A 25,330-nucleotide genomic window follows, 5' to 3' on the forward strand; every position below is an offset into this window, starting at 1 on the left:
TTAGGGTCCCAGCTCAGCATGTCACCTCAGAGAAGCCTTCTCTGACCATCGCTTTGGAATGGCATCCCACTGATCCGGGTTCAAACCCCTGCTGGGTGACTATGGCTTAATCACCTCACCCCTCTGAGCCTCAGTTTTTTCAGCTCAAAACAAGACTTCAATACTCACCATAATGGGCTGCTGCAGGGCCGAGAGGGGGTGTGTGGCATAACCAACATGGTGGCCCGCACATAGTAGGCGCTCAATAAATGCTGCTTTCCTGCCAGTTCCCACCCAAAGCTGGAAGGATCATAGGATTCACAAGGCTCAGCCCTGCCCTCAGCAGCACTCAGGCCTCTTGCAGGGGGATTGGGGGGTGGGACACAGGAGCCCAAAAACCTCAGCCTGATGGACAGAAACAATAGGACACAGAGGAGCAGAGAGGCCCCAGTGTGGGTTTCCCTGCGCTCAGCGTGGGAAGTTCTGATCCCAACCCCAAATCCAGTGCCTTTTATGACCCACTGGGAAGAAACCCTGTCACTCCTGCCACAGTCAGTGTATTGAGGCAGTCCAAAGACCCACCCAATTTCAAGATGAAGACACAGAGACCCCACCTGTTGATGGAAAGAGCATCAAAGAATTTGTGGGCTTATTTTTAAAGTACCACAATTACAGAAAAGCAGAGAGTGGTTAATGCTATGATGGAGAAAGCGCAAAGGTTTCTGGGATCTCAGAGGAGGACCTTCCTCTAATCCAGGGAAATATTGAGGTGATCGGGGAAGGCTTCCTGGAGGTGGGGGCAAAACAAAACTCACGTATATAGGGAGTCCTTGGGAGGCGAGAGATCCCTACAAATTAAGCACAATCCCTACTATAAATTTTGTTTCCCAAAATAAAATTTTATTTTCTCTACTTACTGCAAATACAATATATCCCAAGAAAATAAAAATTGAAATACCAGCAAACAGAAAGATTTTCAAAACACCCATAATCCTGCCCATCCAACCAGAAACAATCCCTCGTATCTCCTTGCTAAGAATTTTCCAGATTGGCAAACGTGAGAATAGAACAAAGAAATAGAACCTCACCCTATGACGCCATTGGCAATGGGCGCCTCATAAGCATCTTTCTGAAGTATCAAGAAATACATTTATTTCTGCAGTCTCACTTTAAATGTATGAGAGTTAGTATACCCAGTGCGCTTTTGTTGAACGCCTTAGGGTCCCACTCTGACCTTGCCGATGTCACACGGAGCAGCAAAGGGCATCCTACCACTGTGACATATTTCCACACTGACTTAATTATGTACTTAGAGTCAAGTTCCAGCAGTAGAATTACTGGGTCACTGGGCATGCAGGTGTTTAAGGATTTGCCAAGTTGCCTTCCAGAAGATTTTACCACTAGCAAGGCTTGAGGAGCCTGTTTTCCCATAGGGGATGGGAAGCAGGGGTGTGGGGCGGAGATTTCTTTTTCACATAAACAGGTGAGTATATAACTCAGCTGGCTTGGACTCCCAGCTCTGCCACCTGCCGGGTGTGTGAGCTTGAGCCGGTGACCTGGCCCCTCTGAGCCTCTATAAAACCGGGCCTTCCTGGAAATGAACGTGGGGTCTTTTTGTGGGAAGAGGGGACAAACAGTGTCACCTGGGCCCAGGCCAACCCGTCCTCTCACTCGGGGCGGCGACAACAGGCTTTTAAGTATGACCCATGACCCCAACAGTGTCGCAAGCAGGTTCCAGTCACTAGGCCTCCCCTTCCTGATTCCAGGAACCCGCCCCACTCAGGAGCTGCCCCAGGGCTCAGGCCTCAGTTACTTAAGGGAGCTGGGCCCAGCCTGAGGCTGCGACAGACCTGGCGCAGCCCTCTGGGAGCCCAGGATGGGGACCTCGGCTGGGGCCCTGTCCTCCCTCCTGCTGGGAATACTGCTCACATCCACCCCCGGGGCCCTGGGTGCCAACCCTGGCCTGGTCGCCAGGATCACCGACAAGGGCTTGGAGTATGGTAAGGAGCTGTGGTTGTTGGCTGGACTTGGCTGACCCGCTTGGCCCCAGGCGGTGCTGGGTACGGCAGGGGACACAGAGGGGACTCTCTCCCTTGGGGTGGTGCAGCCTTCCCGGCCAGGCAAACCTGGCTCGGGTTCTGGCCTCATCACCCAACCCCTGGGCCACTTGGGCACGTTACTTGTCTTAGCTGGGTTCCCCACGAGCCAACAGAGATAAAGATTTGCGTGCGAGTAGTTGATTTGGGAGATGATTCCGGGAAACACTGTAAGAGAGTAGTGATGTGAGATGAGAAAGGCAAGGTGGCCAGGAGAGGCTTATCATTAAACCAGCTACCGCCTCAGTGATGGGAACAGTTCCGCTGGAAAATTTTTGCTCGAGTTTGAAAACATATGCCTTAAAACTAGATGTCAGGGACTTCCCTGGCGGTCCAGTGGTTAAGACTCTGCACTTCCAGTGCAGGGAGCACAGGTTCGATCCCTGGTCGGGGAACTAAGATCCCACATGCTGTGCAGCACAGCCAAAAAATAAACAAAAAACAAAAATATATATATTAAAAAAAAAAAAAAACTAGGGACTTCCCTGGGGGAGCAGTGGTTAAGAATCCGCCTGCCAATGCAGGGACACGGGTTCGAGCCCTGGTCCAGGAAGGTCCCACATGCTGCGGAGCAACTAAGCCTGTGTGCCACAACTACTGAGCCTGCGCTCCAGAGCCGGCGAGCCACAACTACTGAGCCCACATGCCACAGCTACTGAAGCCCGCATGCCTAGAGCCCGTGCTCCGCAGCAAGAGAAGCCACCGCAATGAGAAGTCCGCTTACTGAAACGAAGAGTAGCCCCCGCTCGCGACAACTAGAGAAAGCCCAAGTGCAGCAACGAAGACCCAACGCAGCCAATAAATAAATAAATGAATTTTAAAAATTGATGTCAGAATGGTGGTTACCACCCAGAAGGGGCACAGGGAGCCTACAGGGGTGCTGGGAATGCCCTGCATCTTGCTCTGGGCGGTGGCTACATGGGTGCATAAACATGTAGAAATTACCTGGCAATACCTTTAAGATTAGTGCCCTTTAGGTTACACCTCTACGGATGTTATACCTCAGTTTTAAAGAATTGGAATATAGTTGATTTACAATATTGTGTTAGTTTCAGGTATACAGCAAACTGATTCAGGCTTTTTTTTTTTTTTGCAGATTATATTCCATTATAGGTCATTACAAGATACTGAATAGAGTTCCCTGTGCTCTACAGTAAATCCTTGTGTATCTATTTTATGTGCAGCAGTTTGTATCTGTTAGTCCCATACTCCTAATTTGTCCCTCCCCCACACATTTCATAACCATGCTGTTTTCTATGTCTGTGAGTTTGTTTCTGTTTTGTATATAGATTCATTTGTAGCATTTTTTTTAAAAGATGCTAAAACAGGGCTTCCCTGGTGGCGCAGTGGTTGAGAGTCCGCCTGCCGATGTAGGGGACGCGGGTTCGTGCCCGGGTCCGGGAGGATCCCACATGCCGCGGGGCGGCTGGGCCCGTGAGCCATGGCCGCTGGGCCTGCGCGTCTGGAGCCTGTGCTCCGCGGTGGGAGAGGCCACAGCAGTGAGAGGCCCGCGTACCGCAAAAAAAAAAATAAATAAATAAAAAGATGCTAAAACAAAGCCTCTGAAATAACCTGTCCAAGGGGCAAGGGATCTAGGGTATTTATATACCGCTCCCCTCAGCACTTGATGGAGGGCTGCTCCTCACTTTTATGGAGGCTCACTTGCCTTATCTGTTCACTGGGGTAATAATATTCCCTCAGGTAGAGCTGTTGGGAGCCCAGATTGGCTGGGGACAGAGAGAGGGAAATCAAGGAAGGGTTCTTGGAGGAGGTGAGGTAGAAAAGATACGTTAACTAGGGACAAGAGATAGCATTTTGGCAGAGAGACCGGCTCATGCATTTGCTGGAGGGAGGACTGCAAAGTGGTATGAGGCGGAGTCAGGGAGACCCCTGGTCATCTGTGTATACACACCCTCCCTGAGGGCAGAATCCTGGGTCTCTCATACCTCAGATAAACAGAAGGTCCTACCGAATGCTGTTTATATTGAAACGCTAGATCAGGCAAAATTTGCCTTTTGCTCCTTTCCACTGTGTAAATGTAACCAGTCCTCCAGAGTTGGACATTTTGGTCCTTTCTATATACCCTTTCCATATTTTTAATGACATAAACCCTGGATTTACTGAGTACCTGATGTGTCAGGCACCAAGCAAGGGTGCTTTCTGAAATAAATTTAATTTAATTAATTAATTTTTTAACATCTTTACTGGAGTATAGTTGCTTTACATTGCTGTGTTAATTTCTGCTGTATAACAAAGTGAATCAGCTATACATATACATATATCCCCACATCCCCTCTCTCTTGTGTCTCCCTCCCTCCCAGCCTCCCTATCCCACCCCTCTAGGTGGACACAAAGCATGGAGCTGATCTCCCTGTGCTATGAAGCAGCTTCCCACTAGCCATCCATTTTACGTTTGGTAGTGTATATATGTCACTGCTACTCTCGCACTTCGTCAGAGCTTCCCCTTCGCCCCCTGTGTCCTCAAGTCCGTTCTCTATGTCTGTGTCTTTATTCCTGCCCTGCAGCTGGGTTCATCAGCACCATTTTTGTAGATTCCACATATGTGTGGTATTTGTCTTTCTCTTTCTGACTTACTTCACTCTGTGTGACAGACTCTAGGTCCATCCACCTCACTACAAATAACTCAATTTCGTTCCTTTTTATGGCTGAGTTCCCTTGTATATACATGCCACATCTTTATCCATTCATCTGTCAATGGACATTTAGGTTGCTTCCATGTCCTGGCTATTGTAAATAGAGCTGCAATGAACATTGTGGTACATTTATCTTTTTGAATTATGGTTTTCTCAGGGTATATGCCCAGCAGTGGGATTGCTAGGTCATATGGTAGTTCTATTTTTAGTTTTTTAAGGGACCTCCATACTGTTCTCTATAGTGGCTGTATCAATATACATTCCCACCAACAGTGCAGGAGGGTTCCCTTTTCTCCACACCCTCTCCAGCATTTATTGTTTGTAGATTTTTTGATGATGGCCATTCTGACTCATTGTAGTTTTGATTTGCATTTCTCTAATGATTAGTGATGTTGAGCATCCTTTCATGTGTTTGTTGAAAATCTGTATATCTGCTTTGGAGAACTGTCTGTTTAGGTCTTCTGCCCATTTTTGGACTGGGTTGTTTGTTTTTTTGATATTGAGCTGCATGAGATGCTTGTATATTTCAGAGATTAATCCTTTGTCCATTGCTTCATTTGCAAATATTTTCTCCCATTCTGAGGGTTGTCTTTTCATCTTGTTTATGGTTTCCTTTGCTGTGCAAAAGCTTTTAAGTTTCATTAGGTCCCATTTGTTTATTTTTGTTTTTATTTCCATTTCTCTAGGAGGTGGGTCAAAAAGGATAAGCAAGGGTGCTTTTTATCCTGTCAGCCCCTTTTTGCTTTGCAATGATCTCTTTTAACCCTCATGCCATCCCAATGAGGAAAGTATTATTATCATTGCTATTTGACCGACAGAGAACACCGAGGTTGAAAACTTGCTCAAGGTCACCCACCCAGAAAGGTGCCAACACCAGAATCCTAGCCCTAAAATCCTTACAGTCTATTCTACACAGGCTAGATGCCATGAAGGGCAGGAAAGAGGGCCACCCTCCAAGCACACAGCACTCCTCCCTCTCGGAGCTGCTGACAAAGACATTATGTCCTCATCCCTAACATGGGCATGAACATAACTACCCCACCAGAAACGCAGTGATGCTCCTGTGTGTTTCTCTTGCTACTTGGTGCTCTAGAGGGGCTCAATAACCTGCAACTGCAATTAATGCTAATCAGGAAGTAGACCTCTTTCCCCAGGGCAGGTGGGAGCCACTGAAGGGTTTAGAGGGAGGGAGGCAGGCTGACTAGGCTGACTCCCAGCTTTTTCCCATCCACAGTGGCCCAAGAGGAGCTGGTGACTCTGCAGAGTAAACTGCATGATGTCACACTGCCCGTCTTCAGTGGGGACGCCAAGATCAAATACCTCGGCAATGCGCACTATGAATTCCACAGGTGGGGCTCTGAGGTGACTGGGCAGGGGCCGGGGGGTCCGGAGAGGAAGGGAGGGAGAGCCCCAGGACTGGCTCGGGACATCTCTGGGGCAGACGGTGGGATGGTTCCTCGCAGAATTAAAAGGAAGTTCTGGGAGGAACTTGGGCCCCTTCATTCATTCATACAACAAATATTAATGAAGACCCGCTAGCTGTGTGACCTGAGCTTCAGCTTCCTTATCTGTAAAATGGGGATAACTTGCTGCCTCTTTGGAGTGATAATCCAGGCTCTGGCCTGGCCACTGGATGTAGCCTGGAAGGGAAGGTAGACCTTAAACATTGTTTTAAATAAACCTTAAATTTTAGATGTAGTAGCCCTCTTAGCCCTGAGGTTGGCACATCTGGAGGAGTCAGCTAAAGTTTCCTGAACACGGTGGCATTTGAGCTGAGTCTTCAAAGGATATTTAGACCTGAGCAGCTGATGCTTTTTTAAAAAATGGCATCAAACACTTTTTGAAGGATTGACAATGGAACGGGGGCAATTGAGCCCACAGCTCATCACGCACCTCTCTGCTCACCACTGATGGCTTCATTCAGTCCTTTTTTTATTCAGTCCATCAGTAAACATCTATTGGGCACCTACTGTGTACTGGGCAAAGAAGATGGAACTTGACCATTCTCTTCCCACTGATGGCTCCACAATCCACGTCATCTTGGTTTGCTTCTCTCAGCCCTTTTGTGTCTCTTCTTGGGGCTGCCTTCGGCCTCTTCTGAATCTGATTCCCCCACCTGGAGGTGTGGAGGAAAGTGATGATGGGGTGCATCTATGCACCCTACTCAGGATCCCAGCCAGGGGCACATGAGCTCTGATCCTGACTGTGCAGCTTTGGGCAAATGCATCCCTTCTGAGAGGTTCTATGTCCCCCTCTGTAAAAGGGAACCTGAACAGTGCTGAACCCCTCTGTGAGACAAACTGACATAATGCATGTAAAGTACTTGGCATGGCTGCCTGGTCAGCGCAGGGCACACAGCAAGTACGTGTGGGGAGCCAGAAGCCTGTCTGATGCAGGCTCAGCTGGTCTAGTCCCCGTAGGATGGGGGCGAGAGCAAGACCCCTGCTGAGGCTGGACCTGCCTCTGCCTCCGGGCTGATACCGCTTCTGTGGGTCTCTCTCCAGCCTGAACATCCACAGCTGTGAGCTGCTCGGCTCTGCTCTGAAGCCCCTCCCCAGCCACGGCCTGCATTTCTCCATCTCCGACTCCTTCATCAGAGTCAAGGGCAAGTGGAAGGTGCGCAAGCGGATACTGTAAGTTGACTGTGCTTCCGGGCCCTCGGAACCTTGGCTTTGGCTTTCATTCCACCCTTCCTGGGTCCAAGGTGTTCCTAACTTCCCCCATAGCAGACCCCAAGGCAAGAATTCAAGTGCAAATACTTTATCTGGGGAGCAACCTAAGGAAACATAGAGGGTGTGTGCAGAAATGAGGTGGGGAAGAAGGAGGTCAGCTTGGCAGCTACTGGAGCTCAACCCTCCCGGGGACCCCTGGGGACAGTGTAGGCAGAGCACACCTCTGAGGTACCCCAACCTCCTGTTTGCCATTGGTCAAGGGTAGCTCTCAGGGGCACGACCTCTCGAGCACTTTGAACTGTTCTCTGACCTCTGAGGTCCTTGGATGGAAGGTGGGTGAGTCTCCTTGGGCTGCCATAATGAAATGTCACAGACTAGGGGGTTCAATCAACAGAAATTTATTTTCTCACACTTCTGGAGGCTGCAAGTCCAAGATCAAGATGTGGGCAGGTTTAGTTTCTTCTGAGACTTCTTTCCTGGGCTTGCAGATAACTGCTCTGTTGCCATGTCTGCACGTGGTCATCCCTCCATGAGCCTGCAGCCCTGGTGCTTCTCTGTGTGTCCAAATCTCCACTTCTTAGAACGACAGATTGGACTCTAGCCCACCCTAATGGTCTGATTTTAACTGAATCACTGTCTCAAATACAGTCACATTCTGGTTACTGAGGGAACTTCAACATCTGAATCTGGGGGGACACAGTTCAGCCCATAACAGGAGGGCAACTATGGGTGACCTGGCCATATAGACACTGGAGACCTGCCCTGTCCTATACAGTAGCCTCTGGCCACATGTCCTTACTGAATACATGAAAAGTGGCTGGAACAAATGGGGATCTGTCGTAAGTGTGAAATACCATATTTGAAGATTCAGCACAAAAAAGAACATAAGAAATCTCATTAATAATTTTTACATTGATCACATGTTGAAATGATAATCATATACTATTAAAACGATTCTCACCTTTTTCCTTTTGCTTTTTTTAATGTGGCTACTAGAAAAATTTTAAATTACGCATGTAGTTCACATTATATTTCTGTTGGACAACACTGCTTTAGAAAGATGCTCAGTATATAGGTCACCTAATTTTGCATATTTATTCAATTTCCATGACAGGAATGAGGCCATACTCTTCAAGATCTCTTATATGAGCATATGACTATCTACCTCATTCTTTTTTTTTAAACTTTTTTTAATGTAACTTTTTTAAAGATTTTTTTTTTGATGTGGACCATTTTTATAGTCTTTAGTGACTTTGTTACAATACTGCTTCTGTTTTATGTTTTGGTTTTTTGGCCACGAGGCATGTGGGATCTTAGCTCCCCGACCAGGGATCAAACCAGCACCCCCTGCATTGGAAGGGGAAGTCTTAACCACTGGACATCCAGGGAAGTCCCTGTAATATTTTTATTGAGGTGAAATTCACATAACATGAAATTAACCATTTTAAAGTATACAATTCAGTGGCATCTAGTACACTCACAGTGTTGTGCAATCACCACCTCTACCTAGTCCCACAATATTTCCATCACCCCAAAAGATGCTCCATACCTATTAAGCACTAACTCCCCATTTCCCCCTCCCCCAGTCCTGGGCCACCACCAACCCGCCTCTGTCTCTATGGATTTGCCAATCCGGGACATATAAATGAAATCGTATAGTATGTGACATTTTGTTTCTGACTTTTGTCATGTAGCATAATATTTTTGAGGTTTATCCACACTGCAGCATGCATCAGTGCTTTATTCTTTTGTATGGATGGGTAATATGTCACTGTATAACTAGACCACATTTGGCTTCATTCTTTTTAAAGGCTGCAGAGCATAGATGCCCACAACTTATTGAACCTATCCCAACTAGTTGACATTTAAGGTTGTTTCCTCATTTCTTGCTATTACCCATGATGCTTCAGTGAGCTGCCCCACACATACATCTTGACTAGACGAGCCACAGAGTAAAGACTTAGAAGTAAAATTACTGGGCCAAAGATTTGTGGTTAAAATCAGGATAGATCCCACCAGCTTGTGTTCTAGATGTGCTTTCCCAACCGGTGTTTTGTTTTCCCATATCTTCACAAGCACTGGGTATGAAAACTTCTAAACTTTTTATCATCCTGTTAGGTGAAAACTGGCATCATTGTTATTTTCATTTTTAATAACTTCTCATGCGCTTATTTGCAATTGAACTTCCAGTTCATACCTTTGATCCCTTGTTTTTCCTTTTGTCCTTTCCTTATTTCTTTGTATAGGCTTGTTCTTTGTGTATTAAGGAAATTAACTCATATATTAGCTCACATGTCATGGAAATTAGCTCTTTGCCTGGATCAAGAAGCAATTTTTCTTTTTTACTTTGCGTATGGAATTTTTTTGTTGCTGTTCACTGAAGTTTTAATTTGCAGTGCTGGCAAGTTTATCCACCATTTCCTTTAGGGCTGCTGAGACTTAGATCTAACCTAGAAAGGCTTTTGCCCATCCCTGACCATAAGTAAATGAACCCAAGCTTTCTTCTTGATCTTTTATGGTCTTATTTGTAATAAATCTTTGCTTTGTAATAAATATTTGTAATAATTTTTGTAATTAAATTTTTACTGCAGCTTCACTTATTTGGGGGTAAGAATTGAGATTTATATTTTCCCCCCAAATGGTGGCCGACCCTAGTCTAGGAATCAATTACTACTTCTCTTATCTCCTCTAGGAAACTAGACGGCTCCTTTGACGTGACGGTCAAGGGCATCACCATTTCAGTCAATCTTCTCTTGGGCAGCGAGCCCTCTGGGAGACCCAAGGTCGCTGTTTCTAGCTGCAGCAGCGACATCCGTGATGTGGAGGTGCACATGTCAGGAGATTTGGGGTAGGTCACCATCGGGACACTCACCAGCTTGACCCCTGGCTGCAGCCACAGGCCCAGTCAGCCCAAGGCCTGGTCACCGATAAGCATGAGGGTCCAGGCGTAATGCATGGGTATATCACGTGCACTTGGAGGTAATTCTTTGGGGGACCTGCTGAAATTGACAGAAGCAGATTTAAGCTCGGAGTACTGGTATGCCATTTCCACCAAAAGACAAACTTCACCACCAACAGGCAAGTGCAATCTGAAGAAACACGAAGGCTTTTGGCCAAAGGAGAGTTTGTGGAAAATATATAAACCCTTGAGCAAGTCTCTTCAAGTCTCAGTTTTCTAGATTAGAAAAACATGGATTCTCCAACCCCTCCACCAAATCTACTGACTTTGGGGCACAGCAGGGGGCTGGGATGCCAGATGCACTGAATCAGTGAGTGTGCTGGGAACTGGACTCTGCATATTCATCCCATCCAGGATTCTGGGACACAGCAGGGGACCAGAATGGGGTGGGGAGGGCTCCCTTGGGGACTGGCCTGGCTCTCCCTACTGCCCCACTGTCCCTGCATTCAGTGGCACACAGCTGATCATCCACTGTGCTTCTCTCCCCAGGTGGCTGCTGAATCTCTTCCACCATCAGATCGAGTCCAAGTTCCGAAGAGTATTGGAGAGCAAGGTAAGAATGTCCAAGTGGCTGGCACTGCCGAGCCACTCAAGGGGCTGGGCCCAAGTCCTTAATGGGCTCTGGCCTTGAACAGCCCTAGGGGCTGGCCCAGGCACACTTGGGCTCAAGGCCCAGAGAGGACAAATCAAGGTCATGAAGCTGGTGTGTGGCAAAGCTGGGGGCAAAATGTAGGTCTCTGGATTCCGAGTCTATCCAGTTAGACAGAAAAGGGTTAGATGCTTGGCCAAGGGACCAAATGGAGACGCCTGCTTGGCTTTGCTCACTCCCACCCCGGCCCTGCAGGCCACAAACGCAAAAAAGAAAATCAACACTTAGGTGGCTTCAGAGACCAAGCAGGAAACTTTGGGAGTGTGTGGACCAGGTGGGAGTTCTGGTTCCTACCTGGGCGATGAGCACCTGCTTTGTACGCGGAAGCAGCAACAGAGTGTCAGTTCTTCCCATTAAAAAAATTATGTGAAATCTCCAAATTTTGGAATCTCTGGCTCAAAGAAAGAGGTTTCATGTTAACTTTCAGTTCTTGCACTCACTCACTTCACCCCAAAATCCCATTTCTAGGGTATCATATACCTGGAGCTGTGTCTGTAGCAATGACTGTGCTTGGGAAGGAGACAGTAACAGAGGAAAAAACAGGCGCACACCCCGCTCTTGGTACAACATCTGGTTTGGCTTTGAGTGCCTCCTGGTGGTTGAAGAGAGAATAGCATGCAGACCCCACAGATTGGATGTAGCAAGCTGCCTTCTGTTCCCTGTCTTATCTGGTGTCCTGGGGTCTAGGTGAGCTTGGCAAATATGCCAGCCTCCTTCTCAAGCACCCCATTGCCATGTTGCCATGCCTTTCTGAGTGGGACATAATATTCTTCAGTGGTTTGGATTTATACTCCCCTACTGATGATGGAGATAATAATGATTAATAATATATAAAAATAGTACCATATTACAATTAATAATAATATAATAATTATCAGGGTAATAAGTTACCCTGATAATTATTATTTTGATAAATTAATATAATTAATGTTATACAGAATGTGTCACTCTATATAACTATTCTTATTTATAATAATAATGGTGGCTATTTGTTGAGCCTGTGGCTTGGCTAAGAATAATGTACTAATCACTTCACATAGGCAATGCCGCTGGATCTTAACCACAGCCTCTGTCCCACATTTGAGGGAGAAGGCTCTGAGCGTGGAGTAACTTGTTCGGTGGTCACCTTGTTGACAGGAGGCTAGGTCAGGATTTGAATTTTCTGGAGCTGGGAGCAGCTTGTACCAAAGGCCTTGTCGGGGCTGGTGTCTCAGGAAAGATGGAGATCTCTCTCCCCTGACCCCTGATCTTTTGTTCTTAAATTTATTTATTTATTTATTTTGGCTGCGTTGGGTCTTTGTTGCTGTGCGTGGGCTTTCTCTAGTTGCGGTGAGCGGGGGCTACTCTTCGTTGTGGTGCACGGGCTTCTCGTTGCAGTGGTTTCACTTGTTGCAGAGCACGGGCTCTAGGCGCACGGGCTTCCGTAGTTGTGGCACGTGAGCTCACTAGTTGTGGCTCACGGGCTCTAGAGCGCAGGCTCGGTAGCTGTGGCACACGGGCTTAGCTGCTCAGCCGCATGTGGGATCTTCCCGGACCAGGGCTCAAACCCGTGTCCCCTGCATCGGCAGGCGGATTCTTAACCACTGCGCCACCAGGGAAGTCCTGACCCCTGATCTTTATAGGGCTTCAGAAATCTCCTTCTCCCAGGGCAACTAAGAGCCTGGTGCAGGACCATTTGACTTTCCCATTCAGGGAGGGATGTGGTATCTGACTAGCAGGGCTAAGAATAATGAGTCCTTGCTGAGTGCTTACTCTCTGGGCCATACATACTCATCATCTTATAACCTCACCCCACCCCCCGCCAAACACCCTGGAAAGCACTGGGCCTTGTCACTGTATCCTGAGGTGAGGACCCCAAAGCAGAGAGATTCTGCAAAGGTCACACAGCCAGTGGAGACTTAGCAGGATTTGAACCCAGGTTTTCAGACTTCCCTACTACACCCTTAACCACTGCCCCAACCTGCCTCTCTGGGAGACCGTACTGCATGTCTGGAGCCGAAGTACCTGAAGACCTCCCTTCCCCCATTGGGTGAGGCCGACAGAGTTTCCTGGCTCCTTTGAAACCAACCATGAAGGTTCCTCACCACCTCTTTCCTTTATTTCTGGCAGCTCCTCACTACCAAACTCTTCTCCCAGAATCTAGGCCAGCTGCAAAGGGAGGTGAAGATTTCACCCCTTGTCTGCCCAACCCCCAGCCTAGTCCTTCCCCACAGCCCTGTGCCTGGCTTATGCCTGCTCACCCTTTAGCTTGCCCTTAAAATGCCACCTCTTCAAGGGAGCCGTCGGTGACTCCCTCACTAGGCCAGGGCCCCATCCATGCTCTTGGACCCCCCTGCCCACGTGCCCCTCCCTCCACTGTATCTGTGCATTCGTTTGCACCACAGGTGATAGCTGGTTAATCAAAAAAGCTGTTTAAAGTGAGGACTCACTCATACACACCTGAACAAAGAAAATATTTACATATGAATCCAATGTTTTAAGATACAGTAAATGTAAATGCAGTTGACCTAGGCCCAGAACTGTTCTTTGCAAACAGTCTCTTGATTGGCATTGCACGGTCCTTCTTTCATTCAACAGGCATCTGCTACATTCCAGCTCAGATTTCTTTAACCACAATGAGAATCTAAAGACATTTGCAAAGCAATCTCAATGCAGAATCCTTCTAGATTTTTATGATTGTCTTCCTTGTAAGCTTTTCCGGTCCACACCAATTTACCAGCATTTTCTTTAAGCAACTCACCTTTCCAAAACACTTACTATAGGTTTTTGGGAATTCCCTGGTGGTCCAGTGGTTAGAACTCCGCGCTTTCACTGCCGAGGGTGTAGATTTGATCCCTGGTCAGGGCACTAAGATTCCTCAAGCCCTGAGGCATGGCCAAAAAAAAAAAAACAAAAAACAAAAAAGAAGAAGAAGGAAAGAAAACGTAGGTTTTCATAGAAACGACTCTTGTCTCAGTCGTGTTTCATGGGTTTACATAAGAAATAATTTGAGTGATTGCAATAACAAGGAAAGCAAACAGGTTAGAGAACACACATTTCCTTTTCTTGAGACTCACGCCGTTCAACTGGGGCAAAAAATTCTGAGTGCTTAGTGCGTGTGGTAGTCCGCTGGATGGGAGGGTTCAGGCTTCCACGGGCAGCAGGGGACAGGGGGACTATTGATCAGTCCAGCTAACCTGTTAAGTGATGACATTTAAGAAGTATCTGCATTAGCTGTACACTTATTTGTGTGGCCATTGCTACTTATCGTCTAGTTCTGCTATTTCAGCTCTAGACCCTGGGAGACCAGGGCATCCCAAAGGCAAAGGTCCTTCATGATGGAGTTTCAGGCAGTGCCTCTAGCCATGTCCCCTCATCCACTGCGTAGGTGACTACCTAGCTCCGATTTCCAGTCCTGGGATGGACTTTGACAGGTCCAGCTGGACCCTATTGGGGTCGACATGGGGGCCGACATGTTTTTGATCATTTCTACTTTCTCAGTACATCATAAGCACTTATACATTTTTGTAGAATCAATGACCAATTAGCAAATAAGTGAAATAATGGAACTAAGGCAATTAGCACAGGGCCAGACCAAAGCCAGGGAACTCACTCAGGCTTTCTCTTCCCATATTTTTCAGATTTGCAAAATAATCCAGGACTCGGTGACCTCTGACCTACAGCCTTACCTCCAAACTCTGCCAGGTAGGACACCCCACCCATCCCTGGGATACTTGATTTTTACTAATTTTTATAATTGCATACGTGTACCTTATAAAACCTTACATGGAAGAGAAGTGTTGAAAGTTAAAATTAAAATCCCCTTTTCTCCCCAAATTTTCTTCCAAGAGGTAACCTATTTCCTTTGAATGTTCAAATATAAATATACACATACATAAGCATGACTATACATTCACATATGTATTCCTTTTGTTCATGAATATATGTGAATATGCATAATTATGAATATATATGTTAGTCTATAATAATAGAGACATTGTTCTTTTGTAACTTGTATACTTTGGAGATCTTTCTACAACAGCACATATAAATTGATCTCATTTTTTAAAACTTTTGTGTAGAAGTTAATACAGAGAGAAAAGTGCTCAAATCATAAGTGAAGAGTTTTTAGAAACTTTTCACGAACTGATCACATGCACGTACCAGCTTCCAGATCAATATACAGAACACGACTGGCCTTTCAGAGTCCTCCCGTGTCTCCTTCTGACACTGCCCACCCCTCAGGGTGACCACTAACCCAGCTTCTGCTAGCAAAGATTAGCTTTGCACTTTGTACATCAATGGAACCATACAGTAGAGTTTTTTATCAAGAGCTGGAGGCTTTCCCTATTCAACTTTTTTTTTAAAGGATACACATTTTATTTATTTATTTATTTTATTTTATTTTATTTATTTATTTTTGGCTGCGTTGGATCTTTGTTGCTGAGCGCGGGCTTTCTCTAGTTGCAGTGAGCAGGGGCTCCTCTTCGTTGCGGTGCGCGGGTTTCTCATTTCGGTGGCTCCTCTTGTTGCAGAGCACGGGCTCTAGGCGTGTGGGTTTCAGTAGTTGTGGCACGCGGGCTCAGCAGTTGTGCCGCACGGGCTTAGTTGCTCTGCGACATGTGGGATCTTCTCAGACCAGGGATCGAACCCATGTCCTCTGCACTGGCAGGCAGATTCTTAACCACTGTGTCACCAGGGAAGCCCTATTCGACTTTAAAATATGAGGTCAATCCATATTGTTGCATATCGTGAGTTCATTCTCCTGCTGTGTAATCCACCGTGTCCATGTCTCTCCATTTATTTATCTATTGTACTATTGAAGCCCATTTGGGTAGTTTCAGTTTTCGACCATTGTGGGTAGGTGCTGTGAACATTCTAGCTCCTGTGGATGCATGTCTTTGGGTATATACCCAGGAGAGAAATTATAGGTTTAGCCTTAGCAGATCCTGCCAAACAGTTTTCCAAAGTGGTTTTAATAGACCTCTTTTTTTTTTTTTTTTTGGCCACGCCACATGGCTTGCAGGACCTTAGTTCCCTGACCAGGGATTGAACCTGTGCCCCCTGCAGTGTAAGCACAGAGTCCTAACTACTGGACCATCAGGGAATTCATTTTAATAGCTGCACAGTGTTCTATCTTAACAGATGTCTCCATTTATTTAATAAGTCTCCAGCTGCTGGATAGGTAGGTTTGTTGCCGTCCTTTGCTATTGCCAACAGTGGGGCAGGGAGCGCCTCACACCACCTCTTCCCCTTCAAATGTAGCAAGTGGACGCCCCGGATCTTGGCTACACACATAAAGTTGGCAGAAACAGGCCCTGGCAAATTGTTGAGGTGTTCTCTCATGCCTTGGCCCCCAGGTCCTCCACACTCACCTGTTGACATTCCCCTTCAACAGAGACCCAGGCAGGCACAGACACCCAAGTGCTTGGGACAGAAAACTCCCGTCCCTCCAGGGCCTTGGAGCGGAGTCTCTGGGCCCTTTGGACATGGCCCAGCCTTCCTGGTTATTTGGTTCGTACTGGTAGGAGGCTGGTGTCCTGGAAGATCAAGGTCTCGGTTGTAAACTTGGGGAGCAATAGCTTTGGCTGGAGAGTTTTTCCTATTGTGTGGCTTCCTAGGTGTGGAAGGGCTGCCAGACCTGAGTTCCTCCTGCCCTCAGGGTATGTGTGTGTGTGTGTCTATGTGTGTGTGTGTGTGTGTGACTGTGTGAGTATGTGAGACTCTGGAAACTGCTCAGGCCCTGGGCTAAGCATACCAGCTCCCTTGTGGCTAAATCACCAGTGGAACCGAAGAACCCATGTCAACTCTTTCTTGGCAAAGGAGTTCTTTGCCCCCAGCACTGGGCTGGGTGGAGGGTCTTAAGGTGGAGGGGCAGGGGGCTCTGAAGAAAGTCACAGAGAGTGTGGGTCAGCCAGAGCCCTCACCCCTTCTCCCTCGTCTGCCTCCTAATTCTGCCCTTCCCCCGTTCAGTCACCATGGAGATGGACACTTTCGCTGGGATTGATTACAGCTTAATGGAGGCCCCTCAGGCAACAGCGGAAATACTGGACGTGATGCTTAAGGTAAAAGGGTCTGGGGGGGGGGCGGTCTTGGGCGGGTCCAGGCCCAGTGCGGGGTCGCCTCAGGGTCAGCCCTTCCTGGGGCCTCTTGTTCTCCTGGCTTCAGATCTGTCCTCATCTACCCGTGGTTCCCGCTGTGTCAAGGGCAGGGCGATATGGATTGCTGCGGGGTGTTCCCAGAGCCAGGATCCTCCCACAGTGTCTTTTTTTGTTTTTGTAAGCTTTTTTTTTTTGGCTGTGCCTGTAGCTGTGGCGCACGGGCTTAGTTGCTCCGCCACGTGTGGGAATGTTCCCGGACCAGGGCTCGAACCTGTGTCCCTTCCATTGGCAGGCGGATTCTTAACCACTGCGCCACAAAGGAAGCCCCGCCCACGCTGTCTTACATCACTTAGGCCTTGAAACTTCCCTTCCCCCTTCCTCCCCTCTTTCACCTTTCCCACCAAGCAGGTGAGGTCAATCAGAGCTGGCCCTCAGTGGTGTAGAGGAGCTGACCAGGAGGTCCTATAGGTTAATAGACCAAAGCTTCTGCGGATCGTTTCATTAAGGGATTCTGGATACACACTTTGATCCAAAGGAAAACATCCTTTTTATTTTTTAATTTTTATTGGATTATAGTTGATTTACAATGTTGTGTTAGTTTCAGGTATACAGCAAAGTGTATCAGTTATACATATACATATATCCTCTTTCTTTTTATGTTGGGGGTAGAAGTTTTATTAATTAATTTATTTTTGCTGTGTTGGGTCTTCGTTTCTGTGCGAGGGCTTTCTCTAGTTGTGGCAAGCGGGGGCCGCTCTTCATCGCGGTGCGCGGGCCTCTCACTATCGCGGCCTCTTGTTGCAGAGCACAGGCTCCAGACGCGCAGGCTCAGTAGCTGTGGCTCACGGGCCCAGCTGCTCCGCGAGCATGTGCGATCCCCCCAGACCAGGGCTTGAACCCGTGTCCCCTGCATTAGCAGGCAGATTCTCAACCACTGTGCCACTAGGGAAGGCCCCCCTTTTTTTTTTTAAGATTCTTTTCCCATATAGGTCATTACAGAGCATTGAGTAGAGTTCCCTGTGCTATACAGCAGGTTCTTATTAGTTATCTCTTTTATATATAGTAGTGTGTATATGTCAGTCCCAATCTCTCAATTTATACCTCCTTCCCTTATCCCCTGGTAACCATAAGTTTGTTTCCTACATCTGTGACTCTACTTCTGTTTTGTAAAGAAGTTCGTTTGTACCCTTTTTTTTTAGATTCCAAGGAAAACTTATTTAATGGTGGAGTTTCAGGCAGTGCCTCCAGTCCACGTTCCCTCGTCAGACTCTATAGGCAACTACCTAGCTCAGATGTCCAGCCCTGGGATAGACTTCGAAAAGTTCAAATGGATTCTATCTCTCTCTCCAGGGAGAAATTTTTAGCCGTGATCACCACTCCCCGGTTGCCTTCCTTGCGCCTGTCATGAGCCTTCCAGAAGAACACAGCCGAATGGTCTACTTTGCCATCTCTAATTATGCCTTCAACACCGCCAGCCTAGTTTATCACAAAGTGGGATACCTGAACTTTTCTATCACAGATGACATGGTGAGAATAATAGCACAACAGCTCCCACAAATGACACTGTCTCCTTTCTTCTTTCCTTTCCACGCATTTACATCAGTGAAATAGTAAATTATGACTAAAAGAAAGATCAAGAGCAGGAAAATATAAGTTAGTACAATTTCCCTTTTCACTTTGGCTGCCAGAGAGCTCAAAGTCAAAGTTCTTTCTCCCTTAGAACAATCGTGGAAGACTTTGTGGCTTGCTTGTCTGTCTTTTACTTTTCCCTCCAGACTCGATCTGTTATTCTAATTCATACTTTCTTTCATCCTGATGGTCTGTGGAGGTTTAAAAAAAGATTTTAGTGAATGGGGCAGGACAATAGATACACTGATAAATGCAAAAGTTACATAGAATAGAAAATAAAGACCAAGTTAAAAGTAAAGCACAATTTTATAAAGACACTGGGCCCCCAAATTGATTTTTTTTAATATCACGAATCTCTGCAGGAGCTTCCTGTAGCCAAAATGGAAAGGGTACATGATTTAGTGATTCACAGCAAAAAAGAGAGACAAAGTCTTCCGAGCACTTAGCTCTAAAATAACTGTCTCTTTGTATAAAGAGATGTGACTTTGTATGAAGGTTACTGAATTTTAGAGTGGATCACATGGTTTTCTTTCAGTTTCTTTAATATTTCTGGGGTTTAGATGGATGTTTCTTGTAGCTCTTTGTAAAAGCTGAGGCCTTGTGAACAATGTAGGGAGGGTGGGGGAAACACAGTGCAGTCCAAACTGGATGGTCCAGCCTACCCTGGTAATAAATTGAGGACCAGCAGTGATGGATGGAGTGACATGTGTCCTTTGACTCACCCACACCCAGGCCTTTTACTTCTATGGCCATGTTTGAGTCACCCTTCCCACCTGCGGTACAGTCCCTTCTTTCAGTGGGTGGGATCACGGTAGCTGTGTTTTACTGAGCGCTCACTATGTGCTAAGCTTTGGGCTAGATGCTTTGTACCCACCATTTCACTTAGCCCTCACAGTGACCCAACAAGTGGGGACTATAATTATCTCCATCTTATAGGTGAGGAAGTTGGGGCTCAGAGAGGTAAAGGCACTCACCTGACATCACATAGTCACGAAACCAAGAGTCAAACCTAGATCTGCGTGATTGAAAATCTCACCCTTGTGGATCCTCTGATTGAGTCCTGAGTGTCACTTATGGCCCAAGGAGAGCAGTCAGGATCCCAAGGACTCGTGCGCTCATGGTGAATGCAGAACAGGCATCTCGCCATTGCCATGGTAACCCGGAGCAGTCAAGAAGCTACATTATTGGGCTTCCCTGGTGGCGCAGTAATTGAGAGTCCGCCTGCCGATGTAGGGGACACGGGTTCGTGCCCCAGTCCGGGAAGATCCCACGTGCCGCGGACTGGCTGGGCCCGTGAGCCTGCGCGCCCAGAGCCTGTGCTCCACAATGGGAGAGGCCACAACAGTGAGAGGCCCATGTACCGCAAAAAAAAAAAAAGAAGCTACATTATTGAATATCCCCCCACTTCCCCAACTCTCTTCAGACCTTTGGCTCCGGCCGGAGCACCTAAAACTTCTTTGTGTCCCTTTGCCGCAGGTTCCGCCTACTTCTAACATCCGACTGACCACCAAGTCCTTCCGCGCCTTCTGCCCCCGGGTAAGGCTTCCCTCAGCCCTCAGGGTGCAGGCTGAGCCCCCAATACTTCAGGGGTTTTCTTTAAAACCTCCACACTCCTCTCAGCTTGACCAAGAGTCAGAAGGCCAGCAGTGGGGCCCCCAGTGAAGGCCGTGGTGCTACAGGTTTGGGAACTCCCTTCCCTTCAAGGCCCAGATAACAGGGGCCTGAGCCCTGTGTCTCGTGGGACCCCAGGCTGCCCAGTCTTTCATTGATGATCTCTGACAATACCAAGGAATGCTGACATGTCCCACAAAATGTATCCTAATTAATAACACCAAGCAATTACAGAGGGCGTACTAGGGGTCAGGCACTGTTCTTGGTGCTTTAAAAAATTATTTTTTGAATGGATAATAAATTCTCATTGTTCAAGATTCAGAAGACATAGAAGGTTATAGAGTGGAAAGTCCCATCCACTCCTGTCCCCTAAACATCCAGTTCACACCCTGAGTCTATCAATATTGTCAGATCGTACACATCTTTCTGGGGCTATTCTATGTATATGTGAACAAATGTATGTCTTTCTTCCATTTTTTTACACAAATGGAGGTATGTTTTACACTCCATTTTGTACCTTACTTTTCCTCTTAGTATACCAGGAGATGATTCCATGTAGGTAGATAAAGAGCTTCCTCACTCTTGTTTTCTTGGGAATCCAGTCTGCCATTGTATTATGGATGGACCATAGTTTGGGTAATCAGTCCCCCATGGAAGGACATTTACGTTGTTTCCAGTCTTTTGCTACATCAGTGTTGCAGTGAATAACCCTGTAGCTTGGTCTTTGCTGGACTAAGCTCTTCATGTTCAATATCTCATTTAATCCCACAGAAATCCACCTGTCCTGTCGCCTCTCCCCTACCTTCTGAGTCCCCCCCAAGACACAGCTCAGACAGGTGGTAGTGTTTAAAGTTCCTTGCAGAAGGCTTGATGATGGCTGAGAGGAATTATAACGGTGGGAGAATGGTTGAACTTTAAATACTGCGGTACCTGGGTCACGTCCTTCCATAACATACCCTCACAGAGGCCCTTTCTCTCCCTAGAGCCCCACAAAAGCCCAACCTGCCACCATGTTGTCGGCGCTAGCTTTAGAGGGACCTTGGCTTCATCCTGGTTCCAACATCCCTTTTGCCCAAAAAGAGGAGGAAACTCTCCCCTCCCTTCCTGCTCACATCATAATCAACCTGACACAGAAGCAGCTCGGGTCACCTTCTTAGTCAAGTGGTTTACCTCCTCAACCTTCTAAAGATCTCCCTTTTACAACTGAATGTAGATTTTATATTTGCATAACCAAAAGGCTCATGGGACTGTTGTTCCTCCACCAACTTCCCCCGTAAAAGGAACAGTCTTGACCCCAAATTAAATTCTAATTAAAAGGAAAATTGCCAGCTCTTTGAAATGGTGGGATCTAGGTGTGCTGTGCTTCAGAAACAGTGGTGTCTGGGCTTTGCATGTGCAGTTACCTGAGTGTGATGGGGGTAGAGAGAAAAAAAGAGCTCTCACCCACTGCCCAGGGAGGGGTGTGGAGTGAAAAAAAAATCAGCCTAATCTTTCTGGAGGACAGCTTGGCAATCAATAACTGGCAGAAGATTTAAAAATATCCCTGCCTGGGGCTTCCCTGGTGGCGCAGTGGTTGAGAGTCCGCCTGCCAATGTAGGGGACGCAGGTTCGTGCCCTGGTCCGGGAAGATCCCACATGCCACAGAGCAGCTGGGCCCGTGAGCCATGGCCGCTGAGCCTGTGCTCCGCAATGGGAGAGGCCACAACAGTGAGAGGCCCGCATACCACTAAAAAAAAAAAAAAAAAATTCCCTGCCCTGGACTCAGCAATTCCATGTCTAGGAATGTATCCCCCAAAATAATAGCCAACGGTACACAGGAGAGTGGTCTTTAAAATGGCAAAACCTTGGAGACAACGTGATATGCAATAATGTTAGATCAATTGCAGTACCCATGCACAGTGGAATACAATGCATCCATGAGATAAGTGACACAGACTCCATATGTCTGACGTGGAAGGATGTCCAGTTATACCTTCAAGAGAAAAAGGCACAGAGCATTTTGTGGAAATTAAACCAAGAAGTGTTCTCAGCTTGATCTGACTCCCTCAAGGGTCTCCCAGCAAACCTGCATGTTTCCTTCTCTTGACATAATTTCTTCATTCTGCCCTCAGTTAGCCAGACTGTACCCCAACACGAACTTAACGCTCCAAGGCACAGTGGTCTCTGCCCCGTTCCTGAACTTCAGCCCTGGGAATCTGTCCTCAGCTGCCCAGATGGAGATTGAGGCCTCTGTGCTCCTGCCCAACTCCGTCAAGGAGCCCGTCTTCCGGCTTGGTGTGGTAAGGTTCAAAGGCTTGGCAACATTGTTCCCTTTTCCTACATGCTTTTTCCCCCACTCCCCACCTGGCTAATTCTTTAAGATAGATCTCAACTTAAGTATCACTTCCTCACATAGGCCTTTCTTGGTTGCCCTTACCCCTGATCTACCTTAGGCCCCTTGTCATTTTTTTTTTTCTTGTGGCACCCTATTATTTTTCCTCATAGGACTTATTGTAAAGATACCAATGTAGCTGTTTGCAGGTTTATTTGCTTAATGTATGTTTGCCCAACTAAGTGAGTCTGGTCTATTGTGGGGAGGAAGGCAGAGGGGATCTTTGACCTGTTGCTCTGCTCTGTATCTATCTCTGACCCCTGAAGACTACATTTCCCAGGCTTCCTTGCACTGACTTCCAGCTAGGTCAGCCAATGGAAGACACTGTCAGGAGAACAGAGGGTGGGAGGAAGGAAGAAGCCAGAGTATTTCTTCTTCTCTCTCTATCTTGGACAGAGACTCAGGCACTGACTGTGTCTCCTCCATGGTGCCTCCCCAATTCCTCCCTCTGTTCCTCCAGTCCTGGGGTGCAAGCAGCTTCCCACCCCTGCTAATCTCTGAGTTGCCTCTCCAACTCTTTTTTAACTTCTCAGCAATTCCATCATTTGTATAACCAATCCCCTGTATGAAATTCCCTCTTGGTTAAATATTGAGAGTTGTGTCTCCCTTCTCAATGGACCCTGTCAAACAGAGAAGGGATTCTGAGTTTTTTTGGGGTCCTGCTCACAGGATGGAGAACTTTGCTCTCTTGTTCCAGGTCTGAAACTCAGCAAGACAAATTTCTAGAAGAGTAATTGCTCCCAGATGTTATATCTGCAACTTGATATTGTTGTTATTGTTATCAAAATTGTTGTCAATATATTTTATTTTATTTTTTTTTATTTTTATTTTTATTATTTTGGTAAAGCAGAAAAGGATAGCTTTATTGCTTTGCCAGGCAAAGAGGAACACACCAGACTTCCGCCCTGAAAAACTACGTGTCCCCAATATATTTTAAATTAAAACATAAGCTATTATCATTACTATTATTATTTACTCGGGCTGAATCTTGGCCCTGAGATAGCTAGAAATGGTCCCTTTAGAGATCTCCAGGCATAGGCCTCTATACCTTCTCTTGGTAGTATGTTCAAAGTTTAATTGCTACTATCATAGTCAGCAATTTCAAGTAAAAATATTCAAGTCCAAGTTCAAATGTTTATTGAGCACCCATGATGAGCTTCCTGGGAGTCTAATCTAGTGGGCAAGTTCCTGCTTTAACTCAGTGAGATGTTTGCTTAGAGGAGACAGCAGGTCCTCATAGTTATCTGTTCTGTACATGACAACCTCCTTCATTTAGACCTGTTTCTTTCTACTGGAATTACCAGGCCACTAATGTGTCTGTCATGTTGACCTTCAACACCAGCAAGATCACTGGATTCCTGAAGCCAGAAAAGTAAGTCAGCCTCGTGACTTACATGGGGGGCGCTCAACTGGGCTCCATCTGACGCTTCAGCTGATTCCCTGTAGCTGGAGGTGGGATGTAACCAGATCCCCCTGTCAAACCGTGGGGCCCACGGTTTGGGAAGGAAAGTTAAATTTTACCCCAGTTGGCCCAATTCCTTTGGCCAACTGGATCTGCCTCCATAAACTTCCTTTTCACCTAACCCCCATTACTTCCAAATTTCTAAAGAATTTACTAATACTGCTTTTTCTTAATCTATGAATTTTAGACATCGGCAATATTGACTTCCTGAAATTATAGAGACTGAGTTCTTTTATGCTACACACTTCCCCTCTGCAAGTCTTCCCAGTAAGGTTGTATCATTGTTTTTGGTTCCTCAATCACCTTTTTCACTCTCACTGCTACCACACCCTGGGCCCTGTGCCTTCTCAAGATGGTGTCTCCTCCTTTCTGGGGATCCCTACATTGCTTAGGTTTCCCTTGAACATAATGCCCACATCTCTGAATCTTCTCTGATTTGTTATAGGATACAAGTGGAACTGAAAGAATCTAAAGTTGGAGTATTCAATGTAAGTTATTATTGTTTTTATTTATGAAATGATTAGGGTAATAATTAATTTAGAGTATTTACTAAATAATGCTTTGGCACCTATAATAGAAAATAGAAAAGGAGAAGAGTTACTCTCTGCCCTAGAAAAGCATAGAAGTTCTTGAAGACAGGAACCATAGGGCAGAGGAACAGTTACCTCCCAATATAAGACAGTATAATTAAATCATCTGTTGGACAGAATTCTTTTAACTGCAAAGAATAGAAAGCCAACTAAAAGTGTCTTAAGCAAGCAGAAGGAATGTATAGGTCATAACCAAAAAACAAAAAAGCTAAGGCTAGAGGTTTCAGGCATAGCTGGATCCAGGTGTTCAAATTAGTACATCAAGAATCTCCAAGGGAAGGGGAGAGGGGCGATATAGGGATAGGGGGAGAATGGTTATTAAGGGATTATATAAAATCGTGTGAAACTTTTGAAAATTGTAGAGCACTACAGAATTTAAAGAATCTTTCATTCAATTTTTTAGAAAGAAAAAATCTATATATTCCAAAAAAAAAAAAGAATATCTCTCCATTCTGCTTTCATCTGTGTTGGCTTCATTCTCAGGCAGGTTCTTCCCACTGGTGGAAAACTCACAAATTTCCTGTAGTTTCTTTTTTTTTTTACCCACAAAAAAAAAAAAAAAAAAAAAAAAAAACCCT

The 25,330-nt window shown here is 46.3% G+C and overlaps 1 protein-coding gene across 1 annotated transcript in view; it reads left to right on the forward strand.

The window, feature by feature from the left end:
* The first annotated feature begins 1,812 nt into the window (after positions 1 to 1,812).
* LBP (lipopolysaccharide binding protein) overlaps positions 1,813 to 25,330 on the forward strand; it is a 28,896-nt gene continuing 5,378 nt past the window's right edge. The window contains exons 1-12 of the mRNA XM_024743317.1: positions 1,813 to 1,979; positions 5,964 to 6,078; positions 7,234 to 7,362; positions 10,094 to 10,249; positions 10,850 to 10,913; positions 14,630 to 14,693; positions 16,962 to 17,053; positions 18,440 to 18,616; positions 20,195 to 20,254; positions 22,441 to 22,608; positions 24,005 to 24,072; positions 24,608 to 24,650. Coding sequence (XP_024599085.1) covers positions 1,856 to 1,979; positions 5,964 to 6,078; positions 7,234 to 7,362; positions 10,094 to 10,249; positions 10,850 to 10,913; positions 14,630 to 14,693; positions 16,962 to 17,053; positions 18,440 to 18,616; positions 20,195 to 20,254; positions 22,441 to 22,608; positions 24,005 to 24,072; positions 24,608 to 24,650 — 1,260 coding nt within the window. The 5' untranslated portion in view covers positions 1,813 to 1,855. The remainder of the gene's footprint in view (positions 1,980 to 5,963; positions 6,079 to 7,233; positions 7,363 to 10,093; positions 10,250 to 10,849; positions 10,914 to 14,629; positions 14,694 to 16,961; positions 17,054 to 18,439; positions 18,617 to 20,194; positions 20,255 to 22,440; positions 22,609 to 24,004; positions 24,073 to 24,607; positions 24,651 to 25,330) is intronic.

Source organism: Neophocaena asiaeorientalis, unplaced genomic scaffold (genome assembly GCF_003031525.2).
Source record: "Neophocaena asiaeorientalis asiaeorientalis breed wild unplaced genomic scaffold, Neophocaena_asiaeorientalis_V1.1 scaffold82, whole genome shotgun sequence".
In the NCBI taxonomy this organism is placed as follows: domain Eukaryota; kingdom Metazoa; phylum Chordata; class Mammalia; order Artiodactyla; family Phocoenidae; genus Neophocaena; species Neophocaena asiaeorientalis.